General features: G+C 43.6%; 1 protein-coding gene across 1 annotated transcript; it reads left to right on the top strand.

Moving 5' to 3' along the window:
• Window positions 1-1,082: 1,082 nt before the first annotated feature.
• On the top strand, window positions 1,083-1,733 carry N7539_008615 (uncharacterized protein; the record flags this gene model as incomplete). Its single annotated transcript, XM_056938210.1, has 1 exon — window positions 1,083-1,733. One exon carries the CDS (start codon window positions 1,083-1,085, stop codon window positions 1,731-1,733), a length of 651 nt encoding a protein of 216 aa, XP_056786592.1.
• Between the last annotated feature and the right edge of the window lie 13,513 nt (window positions 1,734-15,246).

The following is a 15,246-nucleotide window of genomic DNA, read 5'->3' as shown; positions in this document are numbered from 1 at the left end:
GATCTCGACCGATTCGGTGGCTGGGCCTCAAAATTGCCCCGTAGCCTTTGATAGTATACGGCAATTGCAACAAATATCCAACTTAACAGGATCATCCTATCCACAAGTTCGTCAATTTCTCAACTTGGCGACTGATTAGCCAAGGCTTGTAGATGATTTCCGTGTCTCTGAGGCTCTAAGTTAAAGACCCTCATGCTGAACGATAAACGCCGAGAAGTCCCCCAGTAGAAAGATCCTAGGCGACCAAACTGTGAATCAGAGACGGCTTGATATCTATTCTCGGGGTACCATCAAGGTCATTTGTTACAGATTTTGTTGCGAGCAATTTGGCCGTGCAAAGTATTTTCCACGGACCATTGCGAATTATCTTAGAAGTGTCAGATGCAGGCGCGGCATGTTGAGACATTGCTACGCTCTATGCGAATAGCACAGAATTGGGAAATTTATAGACGAATCCAGTTCTAAGTTTCTAGCGTATTATCTCGGAGAGTCTTAGAAAGCCCGGGCCAAAGACAATCAGTCTATGTGTCAATTGCATGATCACCGGTTACCAAGAGAACAACATATTTGCGAGAAATTTGTCATTGAAGACATCACGATACTTTAGACGGCGACCAAGCACGTATATTTATAACTGATCGTCATGAGTGAGAAAGGTGACTAATCCATGAAATATACCTATGGCCACGTTCGATGTATATCTTCGTCTAATCAGCACAAATTTGACATACGCCCCTCGGTAGTCTGACTTACTTAGGATATACAACTGTTCGTTGGGTGACGTCAATTTGACCGAGTCTAATGATTGTTGAAGCGGACGGGAAACGTGTCGACCCTAATTGCTCTCATTCAAATATTTATAGCTCGGAAGATGCTGGAAACCCGTGGGCACACACCGTCTTCTTCAAAAATTCTCAAAAATTTCTCAAAAGGAGAACTATCATATTCTTCAAAACTGTCGTCGCAATCGAGTTACTTCTCTTCACTCCACTGCCGACTCTGCTGAGTCCCTCCAGAGAATACCGGATAGACTGGTCTCGCAGCTTGTCTTATGTGTGACTGGATGTATGACTGGAATCAATATGAGGGCAGTCAAACCTCAGCAAAGTCTGATCTTTGATCTACCGACCCTTCGCAGTCAGATACTCGAGCGCTATAGGTCTCAGGCGTACGAAAAAGCGGCCGCCCGCGTGGATAAGCCTCCGAGTATCAGACAGACTGAAGCACTGAATCGTGGTGGAAAAATCAATCGACCTTTGAACGCGTTCATACTTTTCCGCTTCGCCTATTATTGCTCGATAGTCGAATACCTCGCGAGCCGGTACGACGTCTACAACAATACCGTGGTATCCCAGGTTGCCGGGGGGTTATGGCGCATGGATCCTATAACGCAATACACCTACAAATCACTGGCAGAGATCGAGCGCCGAAATCACTCCGAGGCCTATCCAGATTATAAGCTCCATCACAAGCCCAATTCCAGCAAGTCCTCGGAACAGGCGGTTGTGGCTAAATACCAAGTCAGCTTTTCAGGAAACATTAACACGGAGATCTTGGAACCTTCCCTGAACGAGGCTTATGAATTTGACTCACCCCCAAGCCCTTCTACGGGCACGGAGACTTCGTGCTCGTTTTGGACCAACGTACATGACTCCACATTTGACTTAGACTATATCAGCAACTTCATGGAGATAGCGGGTAGTTATCCGTCCCCTTATTTCATCGAGAACTGAGTCATCCATTCAACCGACGACATTTTCAATCAAATTATTGATGAGAGTTGAGCTACAATGCTGATTGATTCCAGTGCCTGAATTGAGGTACTCTTACATTTGGGCCTGGGCCTTGCCTAAACAGGGCAAGCTCCTCTAAACAAGCATTAGGTCTTGTAGATTAATGCCGTCTCGTCATTATCTCCAGCCATTCTATCAGAATGTGAAGATGCAGTGAGTCTGGGGATTAAAATATTAAGTTCTATTTTCTTCGCCTGCAGAGTCACGAACAATCAAACTGAATGATCCGCTATGTACTTGGTAAGCATGCTCAACGGTAGGTACCATACCCGAGTTTTCCATGGTAGCAATACGTGAGGTGACCGAAGGTCGATTGAGCGTATTGTTGCCCTATAGCGGCGGTTGAAAGCAATCAGAATTCTGAACATCATGGCCTTGTGGATATCGTGTTGCTCTTGGTACTTGAGTTATTCTGTATCTGACTTTCGATACCAGTAATCCATAGCTTTCTCCTCAGCGAAGAAATGAGAATGTCTCTTAACATGAAACATAAATAAAATAAGATCATTAAAATCATATACGCCGGCGTTTGCATGTTTCGGTTGTTGGATCAGACTTTTCGGATTTCCTGCGCTTTAGCATTTGACAAGTCGATTGCGAGTCACCTCCGTCTGCGAAAGAAGAACGCGGAGGGGAGGGAATCTGAAGATATAATATCTGCGCGAGAGTCAAAGGGAACCCACTGATAGGATGAGTACCTTTCTCGGGTTCGAAGAGGCTGATGTGGATGGGTGTATCTAGACTGGATATAATAACGGAGCAGCGAGTGAATCCCGTTTTAGGGAATTCTCTGTATATTTTATTTTTTTTCCCTACCACAAAATACGCGCCCTGTAAATACCTACAAAGCGCTCTTGAGATTGCATCGTCCTCAGGCCATCGGGATTGAATTGTCATTTTGGCATGGAACTGGCCATCCCGAGGATCATAAGCTGGTATTTGAGAAAGTGTGCAAAAGAAGCACGAGGCTACCATGGCCATTGCAAGTCGTCGTGAATCTGCTCTCACTTCCGATGTTTTCATATGATTAATTGTCTGCTCCTCGATTGCCTCAAGTATGCACGCGTCGTCCCAGGAAAATGATGGTCTTGAGAGATATGGGTCTATTCGATAGTGTTTCAGATCCCTTTCTGTCTTGTCGACGGTATTTAAAAATTTCTCATACATATGACTGGCGTCAATTGCACATCTTATACATACTATGAGCCGTTGGATCCATCGAGGAGTGAATATTTTGGCTATTTTGCTTCTGACAGAGAGATCCGATGTTCGAAACCGACCGGTACCGAAGCTGGCGCAAAGATCTAGCATTCGGGTATCTAGTAGTGAAAGGGCATTTACTTCCATCATACCTACCCATGCTGGGCAATTAGCTACAAATACTCCATCCAAGCTCTCTCTGTGCGGATGGTCCTTATCGGGTTCTGTTTTCTGTTGCTTGTAAGGTAGTGGTTCGAAAAGGAAAGGGGCAGTGCAGCTTGTTGTGACTCTAAATTTTTTTAGCGCAATTTTTCGTGAAAGAGACGACATCGACAGCATTGAATTGAATGCTGGCAGGATTATACGTACGCTTGCCATAAGGTTTGCTCAGGCTCGGCTAGTAGCGGACCTTTATTTTGCTTCTCAATGCAATGAACATCCGCATATGAACGGTATAAGCATAGATGACCTTCGAACGTTGTGGATGTGATGCCGATATGCGTCGATCCATAACGGTCATCAAGCATTGCATTTCGCGACACTCCAGCGCTGAATTGGGACTGTAGAGTGTCAGCCAGAACATTGACATCGTAAAAAGCACCTGTTTTAAGAAATTTGGCCAAAGAAAGTATTCTCTTCCAAAGACAACGATTTCTTTTGAACACCTTGGCGGTAGTTGCCCGAAACGAGTCGATGCATTGTGCTATAGGCCATTGCATTGCACCTAAAGCCGCACTATTTATAGATCCTAAACAAACATATCAGTATCCACTCTCTTATTTATCAATATCTAGGTAGCAACATCGTAAACATACCGCCACTCGTACCAATAATGATATCATAGTAATGATGCGGTAACAGTTCACCAGGCAGCAGATTCTCAAGCTCACGGATGGCGACCAGCGACGTAAATGCATATACTCCACCGCCGTCGAAAGTCGCTACACGATATCCAGATTGCTGTGGTCGTAAGCGCTTTCGAAGATCAGCGCTTTTCCCACAGGCAGGACATTTCCGAAAGCGAGCCAGGGTGGGACAGTAGTGCCGTGGTCTGTTTGCGATACCGGAGTATCGCCACGCACATCGCTCACATATTCCGTGACCACAGGGAAAACGGATTGAGCATGGCGTGTCCCAAGGACAAAGGCAGCACAATGATTCGACACCTATTTGGTTTAGAGCTTGCAGCCAACAAACTTGGTCGATGTCACCCATCATTTTTTTGATGGCCGGGAAGAACTCTGGCGATGGCTGGTGGGGCTTCCGGCTACGGCGTTCCGCGACAGTACGCCAAGCGTCTCTGCACATCGGCTCATAGATGGCGGAAAAACTATCGTCATGTAGGATGCCTGTACACAACATCTTAGTAGGAGGCATTACCCAAATGGATAATTATATGATCTGTATACCTCGAGGGAGTATGGACATATCACTTAAAAACATCTTCGCAAAGATTGGCGCGAGCAACGCTTCGCACTCTAAATCAGGCGGGACAGCACATAGCCACTTCCCAAGCCCATTATATTGCAGTGGCTCTTTACCTGGCCAGAAACACCTCCTGAATACCTTTGGATACCAGGATCCGCAATTCAAAAGTTTCGAAGCTGCTTCTGATGAAACCGGCGGGCTACATGACGCGACTGACTCGTCAATTAGATATTCTTCGCAAAGAAACACTGTCTCTTCTAGGGTCCATAGATGGCCTCTTTTCTCTCGTCGTTCGATGCCTTCGAGGACAAAGGCTTTGATACCGCACAGGAGGGGAGCAATTTGAAACTTGCCATCGTAATTCAGGTTGTTCACAATCACCGGTTCAAATAGATCTCTCGCACCTGGCCTCTCATATGCTGCTCGGTTGTTCTTTTGCCCGATGGGGCTTATTTCAGGTTTTCCATCTGCCGAAGAATTTATATCAAGAAAGAAGACAAGCCGAGCATGCGGTACTACTCCGTCAAGAAGTCTCACATTGCGAAATTCTTCCAGCCAGCGTTCAGCGTCTGCGGCTTGCGTCACTCGAATACACACCACGTCACTAAATGCGAGGCTCAACCTGTGAAATATCTGGGTGGCATCACGTTGAAGAAAGTCTAGATTTCGTTTTGCACATGCATATGGAGGCGGAGCCTGTATATCATGTGTCAAGTGAACCGAATTACAGATAATTGGTCTTGTGCATAAAGCGCGATCATCCGAATAGAGCGTAGTGTAGAGCCCTGGGCCACGCAAATCCAGATCCTCCCAATTCATAAAGGTAACTACGGCGGGCGGTAGTGTAGACGTTGCCGACGTTTGAACATTCAAAGAAGATTGAAAGAGCTCTAACCGTGCAGTAGAATCAATTTCCATTTCGTGCGGTAGACGAACCACCCATGGCTCCATGGCCAGAAAAATGCAATACTATTGCTGATCGTTACCTCCCGACCTTGCCCTCGCCGAAAGGCGCCTCTTTCTTAGATGTAGTGTCGCCGCGTATCAGAAACTGATCAAGATCTTTCCCGAATCTGTCATTGTGGTCGCTTGCTAAATTCGAGTGCAAAGGACTGACAGTCCAAAGATGGAAAAGGTCATCTAAACTCATTATTAGATGAGACCAATCTTATCATAAGGATTGACTCTGCTTCCACTATTGTATTATGAGCCTAGTACTCGAAAGCTTTGGGACTGGACGAGTTAAAGGTTGCAACTCGCCCATCGTTACACCATTCAATCGCGTCTACATTCCAAATATCAGTGCTCTGGGAATGTCTTAGCGGAAAAGAATCGTAACTTTCAGTAAATACTACTCGTATTACCGGTATTGTAGGTCTTACGATCAAGGTTAGATGATTGCAATTGTTATCTTATGGGTTCCATGACTTCATCACACAAAGACACGGTACGTAGCCCAGCTCAGTTAAATACGTCACAATTGTCCACGCTAGTAATGGTTTCAAGTAGGTCAAGCAGTCCACTGCGATAGGCGAAAAGATACCAAATCCAGACCCACCAATAATGCTGTGAGATGCCAGATATGGACCACCGTAAGACCGAGAGCGTTACAGTAGCTTGCGAACTTCACGTTTCCTTAGACTTAGAGCCCGGAAGGCTTGTCCTCGAGTTGGGATTCCGGACTGAATGTTACTGCGGCTTTTTTCCGTTGACCGCCAACCAACGCGGAGCAACATTCTGTAAAAATGGGGCAGCTTCTTATGTATTCAGCCCGGTAAAAGTCGTGTGTCTCTATCGAGCAGTGCTATATAATGATTATGGAAATATTGTCTAATGGGGTATCCGTGATCTCTCATCTGGCTGAAAGCTCAGAATGTCCTTCGAAAGCATAGATATTTTCGATATTTCCCCTAAGATCACTCCAGACGAATGTTATGTAAGATGTAATTTGTATGATCAAGCATTCTAGTTGCCTGTAGTATGGAATACGTGCTAAAGGTCGAAAACGCAATTTGTGTGTTGACAAGTATAGCAAAGCTAAGGGATGGACAAGAAAAGCAAGAAGAAGCTGGAGAGAGACGGTAAAAATTTCAACATCGCTCGGACATCGCTCGGACGCGTTGTCGTCTTCGTACGTATTCTATAGCAAACAGTGTGACTCTTCCCATCTTGTCCCATTCTTGGGCACGGTATATTCGTAGCATTCGTGAATGTATCTTCGCGAGATAAAACTTGAGTGCAGTTATCTTCTTTGACTTTCTCTGGCAGTTGACGCAATCTGCCTGGTCACGTCTAGGGTGGTTCCATGACTGGAACATATCATACTAGAAAAACAGGGGTTAGTAACGAAGAGTACCGTCATTTCTGGGGACTCATTTGAGTATGCGGACTTCCAAAAAGACGTCCGAGCCTTACTTTGAAATGCTATGAAGGATACATCCAAATTGCCTGCGGATACAGTGTTAAAACAAACTCAAAAGATCCTCCACCAGAATACGCATGAGGAGATGTTTAGACTTTGAAAACAGATGGCCGACTTAATTCAAAAGAATCCACTACCAATCATCATAGTCACAGGGCCTTCCCCCAGACTGTCAGTTGCAGCTGTTTACTGGCCGACGGAATCGTCCTCACACGCTGAATACACTTCAACTAGTAATACATTCGAGAAAAATCCTGTGGTGCCTGACCGCCAGGAACCGACCTCAAATGTGGAAAGCCAGAATCATCGAGTCAGGCACTTGTTCGGCATAAGAAAATCAAAGAAGATGTGATGTCCTACTCGGCTTTCGACTTGCCCTTTTTAATAACTCGGTGACATTTTAATGGACCGGACGTGGATATTTATTTTTAATACACTCTGGCTATTCTCTTGCTAGTTTAGAAATCCATGAGCCGTTATGAGCGATTTTCGTTCGAAATTTCGGGCTACCTTTAGATTTATCTTCGTAATAGACTCAAGTACACCCTTGAGGACCATAATCTTCGAAATCCACTTGACACGATCTCCTCGTAGAAACTGGGACCTGAAACAACATCTGTCTTGTCTGATGGTAGCTTACCAGCATTTTCCAGCAGGCGAGGCTGACAGACTCTGGGCTTCTTATGTGAGTGAAAGATAGAGATGAGATGTTGAGTGACGAACAAACAGCAGAAGAGGGCATCATTGCAGAAGATTCACGGAGAGAATTCTTTTTGTCGTATCGCCTCGTCAAGCTGACACCGGAAACATATAGAACACTAATATCCAAGTTTGCATGTACCTACGTCCCTACGGGCCTTTTCGTGTGAACTTCCATGGCGGCATCAGAGATCCTATAACAAAATCTACGGCGGGCCGGAGCGAGAGTCCCGTCTCATGCACCTAAGTGATAGGCTATCTCAGGCAGGTACACCAGAATGTAGTATTACGCAATGGAATACGCTAATTGATCGATACAACGCCGAAAGGAAGATGAGCAATACACAGATCAAGAAGACATGATTCCTGATTATCAATTTGATTTAACCTTACCAGACATAACGGAAAGGTCCTATGGGATTTTGCTTGTCTCCGAGATCAAAACTGTGAAGTCAGTTCAAATGCTTCGTGGTATATGTGCGAGAGGGCAGAGGAATGAGAATTGAAGAAAATGATCAGCGAGCAGAAGATCTCCGTGGGGTGTAGGTGGATATACTCTGAGATTGATGGTAAACCCAGCGTAGTGTTTATTGGCCTGTCTGACTGAAACGCAAGGATATCTTCCGGTGGCTCCATATTTAGCAAATCTGTCAACGTTTCAAATGACGAATACACAAAAAAGAGACCACTATCTGAATACCGCTGTCAGATACAGCATGGTACTTCGCCGAGAAAAAGCACGCTCCAACAGGGATCCGAAAATCATCTGCGGCAGCAATAAAAGCTGGAATATAGTTTTGGACAAGAACGGAGTCGAGGCCTAGATTAAGATCTATTTGTGCCAACAACTCAACGTAGGTTGCGCTAAGTTTGGGTTGATAAATGGTCGCGCCCAAATCGCGACACAGCCACGGGCCGCGTTGTACTATAATAACATGCTGATGACCTTGAAAGAAGCTATTGAATATTTGGGTTTAACCTTCCCTCATGTATCTTGATTACCTCCTGCTAATCAGCCTATTAGCGAACTGGGTCTGTGCCGAACCATACGTTGGGAACATCACGCTCACTTTGAATCAGCCAGATGACTCCAGCGACGCAGGTTGTTTTGCGTTTCTTGATCTTGACGAATGCCAATCTTGGACCCAGAAATTTGCAAAATTGAAGGAAGATATGTGCTTTCGTAAGTCTTTGCAAACCCAATCTAGACATACGGTCGGTCATTTGACTGAGCATAATGCAAACTAATTAGCGTTTGAGGCTCATTCCTGGAGCGTTTGTGATACGGGTCGGGTTTCATTTGACGTTTCTGGTCAGGTTTTGGTCGAGGACCCCCGTAGGGAATATCAAGCTTCGTGCTTGATGGAAGGCGGTCTCGCACTTGGTAACCAGTGCCAATTGACCAGGGTAACCTCGAAAGTTTCTTCAACCCGGGCAAAAACCTCTAGCGCCACCTTGAGCACCATGCTTCTGACTTCAATACCAGCGCTGCCTACGGATCAGGCACTACCCAACACGGTTATCAGCACTGGAAGTCAAACTCTCACAGTACCGAGTTCGGCTTGTAAATGCTGCTAACTAGGCTCCGTTGAATTTTGGTAATCCGATCACTTCTTTCGCAAGCTATGCCCCGCTTATATGCCAGATGTAACAAGTTAGTAGCCTACAGAGAAGGACTGTGTGGAATATCTCGGTATGCCTTTGTACTTGAACAATTTGATTGATTAACACTGTTCATGGTGCACGGTGTTTGAGCCGTACGTGCTCATCCGTCGCCTCTGTATTTTGCTGTATACATGCATAAGGCCTTGCTGTGTATGAGGGTATGGGGGAAAAAGTGTAAAGCGCCTTTGAGTCGATATTGGATTATTGTCGTGGTGTTCAGTCAATGGTATCTCCATCAAGACAAGGCCACTTATCGACAGCGGTGCGGACTTGCTAATTCTTATACTTGAGTTCGTCTCACTCTGCCGTTCGGTTTAGCATGGGAGACACCTACCTGCTAACCTGCAGTAAAGGTTCAGGAAGTATCTGATCAGAAGGACGTCCAGCCAGCCCCGTCAACCATCTATAGATTTTCCAGTCAGTGTACAGGCACTGTGTAGCATCAGAGTTGAGTATGGTCAAACCATACTCATACCATTTACGTTCATCATATCTCTCTCCATGCGTAGTTCTCTTACCGCTCGTCGTGACTTTCACAATTGGGTGTGTTACTTGGACGAGATTGACTTTATCTGTCCTAGGTGGCACACATCCTGCCAACAATACCTGTATTTTTGTGCAGTATTGACCAGAAACTGGGAGCCAGGATGAAATTCAAACTCATGAAAGATAATGCTCTTTAAAGGCTGAGTACCTCTTGGAAATGGGACATTCCATGGTACAACGTTGGGACAGAGGGCTCAGCATTGGTTGGGGTAAAATACCCGGCTTGGACTAGTAACAGGAACGTCTCGAGCAATATTTGTTTAGATGATTCTGCCGACTCACCACCGAGGGACCCACAAACCCACACATTAGATAGCCTCACTTCCTTCCTCTTCCTTTTACACTAATCAAGTTTCATTTCATCTTCCTCTTTTCCTTCCAGTATATCAACACCTACAAATACCACTGGTGATCAATAGTATGTAAGGAAGGCAAGTGCAACGAACGTACAGAACGACGGGTCCATGAGGTGCGGCAAATGCCGAAATAAGGCGGTATGCCGAAACTTTGGAGAGATACTTTTCTCACAGATTCAGAGGTGTGTCCTTACTGTAGTGAGCCCAAATTAAGACCAAACAAAATCAAAAACAACAATTTTCAAATTAAAATCGTCTTAATTAATTAGAACCAGATTTGTAACTGTGGATACCTGCGCATTATAGACGTGGTAGTATTATCATACATTGTGTCCGTATTAGATATGCACAGGACTATCTACTTTGCAAAAGCAAAGATACCACGGTCTGGACTTCGAACCCGCGCCCTTTAATGTCTCACTAATTCACTATTACTAGTACGAGGTAGACTATAGGAGCTACTTAGAGCTATGGCCAGCCGCCAGCCCTGGAGGTTTCTGATCATATAGAGTCTCTGAATCAATTCCCTGAGGAAGATCTATCAATCTTTTAATAATATTAATAATATTGATGATATTAGTAATATTGATGATATTAGTAATATTGATGATATTAGTAATATTGATGATATTAGTAATCATATTAATCATATTAATTGTGAAGGGCTCAGACCGAACTTGATTCAATTGGGTGTGACCGACAATCTGTCTATCGAAAGCTTGAGGAAAGGTAAAAACACATAGGGCCTCCTGAGAGCCCAAGTATAGAGGCCTTCACGTGACACACGTGATCAACATCGGGCTCTGGCCCGTTACATTAATCATACTAATCATATTAATCATATTAATCATATTATTCATATTATTCATATTATTCATATTATTCATATTATTCATATTATTCATATTATTCATATTATTCATATTATTCATATTATTCATATTATTCATATTATTCATATTATTCATATTATTCATATTGATGTTATTAATAATGAAATCCGTAGACTGCGGATACTAGAGTAATGTATGTATCAGATATATATTTTTGATATTGATATGCGAATACTATAAAGTATGGGTATGTAAGCTGACAAGGTAGGTGGTAAAGCCTTTGTAACGGCTGGAATACCTAGGTAAAGAAGTAGTAGGCCCGCTCCTGAGTGGCTTTATCAGAACGTACGGCTTCTGATTGGTTGGTGTGCTGATGCCTGAGGTTTTAATTTAATTCGCCGAAAAATCAGAAACAACGGATTAATTAGCCTAGTGTAAGTATCGCACTCACTTTTACCGATTATAAAACGGTTGCATTAATTTTATGCCAAAAAGGCGTTATTGAATGATATGAAAAAATAACTAGTATATTGAAATAAGTAGTACTTTATATCGAAAAATGTTTTCATTCACAACTAAAGCCTATAATTTGTTAGAAACAATTAATCTCGTAGTGTTCTACCACGTATATAAGTGTCATAAAGTTTGCTTCGCGTTTAGATGCTTTCAACACTTATCTTAAATTGATATATCTTTCCTGCCATGCCTATGAGATCAAATACTTAAGTATGAGCATTCAGTTAAATTCATTTATTACATAAATGTAATATAAATCATAAACAACAGGTAAACCAGAGATCAATCTACCCAACACCATTCGTACGAAGGGGCTCTCTTCAATCTACTTTAAGTCCCTCTAGAAGATAGAAACCATACTGTCTCACGAAGTATCAAACTCAGCTCATGTAGCTCTTTCATCGACGAACAGTCGAACCTTTCATGATTTCTGCATGCATGAGGATGAGCTAAGCCGACATCGAGGTGCCAAACCGCGCACTCAATTTGTACTCTCTTGCGCAAATTAGCCTCTTCAATTTGTGTTATCATAAAAAATTATTCTTTTATTTCCATTTTTCTCAAGATGGTTCAAACTATTTCATCATCTTTATTAACTTAATCTTGGGATGGATATTTGATATAGAAATATTTTTATTATTAAGTACCACTTACTCAACCTTTTACTCCAAAAGCTCCAACACGTGAAGAAAAGTTTATTACGATACGTTACAAATTAGCTTTTAAATTAACTATAAAAACTGATGTTGGATATTCTTTAATAGAAGAATAAGCATTTTCTAGAGTGTATGTGGCATAGTATATCCTAGTTCGATTCTAGGTATCCTAGCAACAATGGAAAATGGAGCAGGGACAGGATGAACATTATATCCACCATTATTAGGTATACAGTCTCACAGTGGACCAAGTGTTGATTTAGCTATTTTTGGTTTACACTTAAGTGGTATAAGTAGTATGTTAGGTGCTATGAATTTTATAACAACAGTATTGAACATGAGAAGTCCAGGTATACGTTTATACAAGTTAGCCTTATTTGGATGAACTATAATCATTATAGCTGTATTAGCAGGTGGTATTACTATGATATCAACTGATAGAAACTATATGACACCATTCTTTGAAGTAGCAGGTGGAGGTGATTCTATATTATACTAACACTTATTCTGATTCTTCGGACACCCTGAAGTTTTTAATTTAATTATACCAGGATTCGGTATAATTAGTACAGTCATAGCAGCAGGATCTGGAAAAAGTTTATTTGGTTACTTAGGTATGGTTTATGCTATGCTATCTATTAGCGTATTAGGTTTCATAGTTTGAAGTCACCACATGTATACAGTTGGTTTAGATGTTGATACTAGAGCTTAATTTACAGCAGCTACTTTAATCATAGCAGTACCTACAGATATTGAAATATTCAGTTGTACCAAAAATTAAAGCCATTGTATTTATGATCCCTACTGGGCAGATAGTCTGTATGTCTGTGACAACGAATTGCAGTACGACATTTATCGTCAAACTCCTGACAACAGGTCGCAACTTCGCCAATAACGGATGTACTAGTGCGGTCGCATAAAGCACCCAAGTCAAACCTCAAAGACACAATTCGCACAGTATAGCTGGGAATTATTATCACTAGTGCTCAATCTATAATATAGATCCAAAATGGTATATAATATCAAACTTTCATATTCCGGACCCCTGTAGCGCTCAAGCGGGAAATTGATCTCTTCTGCAAAGTTGTGTGCTACTCTGATTAACGTTTGTTCATACGGTCACCTCTAATCAGTGATGATCGCGCTGTACTATTAACTTCCAATTGTATATGTATGCAACTGGAAGGACGGAGAATGATCTACGATCTATTTTTGGGCGACAAAGGATCATTTGATTATTAAACCGTTATTCAGGACAGGTGGAAGCTATCTATGTGAAGCTTCGGCACACCGCCTTATCTTTTTCCTCATACTATATATATACGTTAAACTCGTGGCCCGCTCGATCCAAACACAGCTCGCCTCTTGAGGATTTAGAAGATCCGGTCTCGTGAAGCCTCAGTCGTCGATTCACGTTTACTCAGACGGGGTTCCCACAACATCATGTATTATCCACCAGGGCTGGCAGAGATATGGCTAGACATCTCACAATACTTAGACCCCTTGACCATATTTAAATTGAGTGCTGTGTGCAGATACTTCCACACGCTTTTCGCACTTACACGGCTGGGGTATGAATTGATTCATTTTCTGAAACAGGATGAAGAGCATGATGCTCTGGTTTTCATAGAAAATCATCCCCAGGTCGATCTCGACGTTTACGATAGGGCAGGGAATACCATATTCAGCATAATCGCGGAAAAGGGGCATATAGCTACCTTGAGTCTCTTGCTCGCTCGACCATATAGTAAAGAGACTATCCGTTCAAAAGGAGCTTTAGGGAACACGCCATCAATCTTGGCCGCTCAGAATAATCACTTCGCGGTGGTTGTTGCATTTCTTCACGCTGGAGTTGACGTAAATGACCAGAATGCCGCAGGACAGACAGTTCTGTACTGGGCAGTCCTGCATGGCAATTATTCTCTAATAAAACATTTACTCGATGCCAATGCAGAGTGCAAGGATATTTTCGGTGCAGATCTAGAATCGCTGTGGTCACAAGCAAAGAGGCATAGTCCAGGAATTTCGGACCTGCTCACACGTAAGTCCCAGAATGAGAAGTTTGAGGAGGCTTTCAGTGAGCCCCTGTTATGTTGGGCCACCAAGCGCAGAAAGGAGAGATACGTCAGCATGTTGCTTCGTCGAGGAGCCAATCCACGCCAAGCTGACCGGCAGCAGCGGCGGCCGCTGATATGGGCAGCGCTCACGGAGTGCATTCCCATCGCGCAAATGCTCATTTCCTGGGGTGCGAGCCCAGATGCTGTTGATTGATCGAACCGGACCCCCTTGATGTGGGCTGTGATGATGGGACATCTTGAGATGACAGAGATGTTGTTGTGTCACGGTGCCGATCCGAATGTGACGGATCGCCTAGGCTGAACACCTATTGCCCGGGCGGTCGCTCATGAACATGAGCGTATAGCCTTCCTCTTGATACAGAAAGGGGCAGCCGTTGAACGCAGGGGCGTTAAGGACCGATCTGCCCTCATATGGGCAATCAGAAGAACGAATAGAGATCTGACTTGGTTACTTCTGGAGAAAGGGGCTGATCCTACGCGCGTCGACCGTTATGGTTGGTCACCACTGATGGAGGCTATTCAGGCCCAAGACGAGAGCATGGTTCAATTACTTAGCAGTTACACAAGGCCCCAATATGAAGATGTCGTCCCCAGACGAGGTAGGACCCAGCCTTATTACAGGCTCACGCTTGAAGCCATATCGTATAAACAACACGCTACATAATTCCAGGAACTTGACTTGATAAATAACCCGACTACAAAACCAGAGCGGCTATGTTAAGCGCCCGAGTGCCGAAGGCTTTGATCTCAGACAAGCAGCGATGGGAGCCCTCGAAACTGAGATTTTCTCATCTTGTGAAAGGGCAAACCCACCACGCATCTTCCACACATCACGTAATAGATCAATCATCGATACAAATTTCATGAAACACAAGATAGTCCTCCACAATTTAGATGGGAGATCATTTTGCGACTCCGTCCCTAGCGCATCGGCCGAGCTCACTGAGAGTAGTGCCTGTGGGTCCCGAATGACAAAAGGCACGGCCTGACTTTGCATCGAGACACTCCAAATTCACGGCGTTGTTCGTTGTGGATTTTTATTTCTCGGGGCATA

This window comes from Penicillium diatomitis, assembly GCF_028827545.1.
Source record: "Penicillium diatomitis strain IBT 30728 chromosome Unknown utg000013l_segment0_segment0, whole genome shotgun sequence".
NCBI classification, from domain to species: domain Eukaryota; kingdom Fungi; phylum Ascomycota; class Eurotiomycetes; order Eurotiales; family Aspergillaceae; genus Penicillium; species Penicillium diatomitis.
The sequence above is the reverse complement of the archived record's forward strand: the minus strand, read 5'-3'. Positions and strand labels throughout refer to the sequence as shown.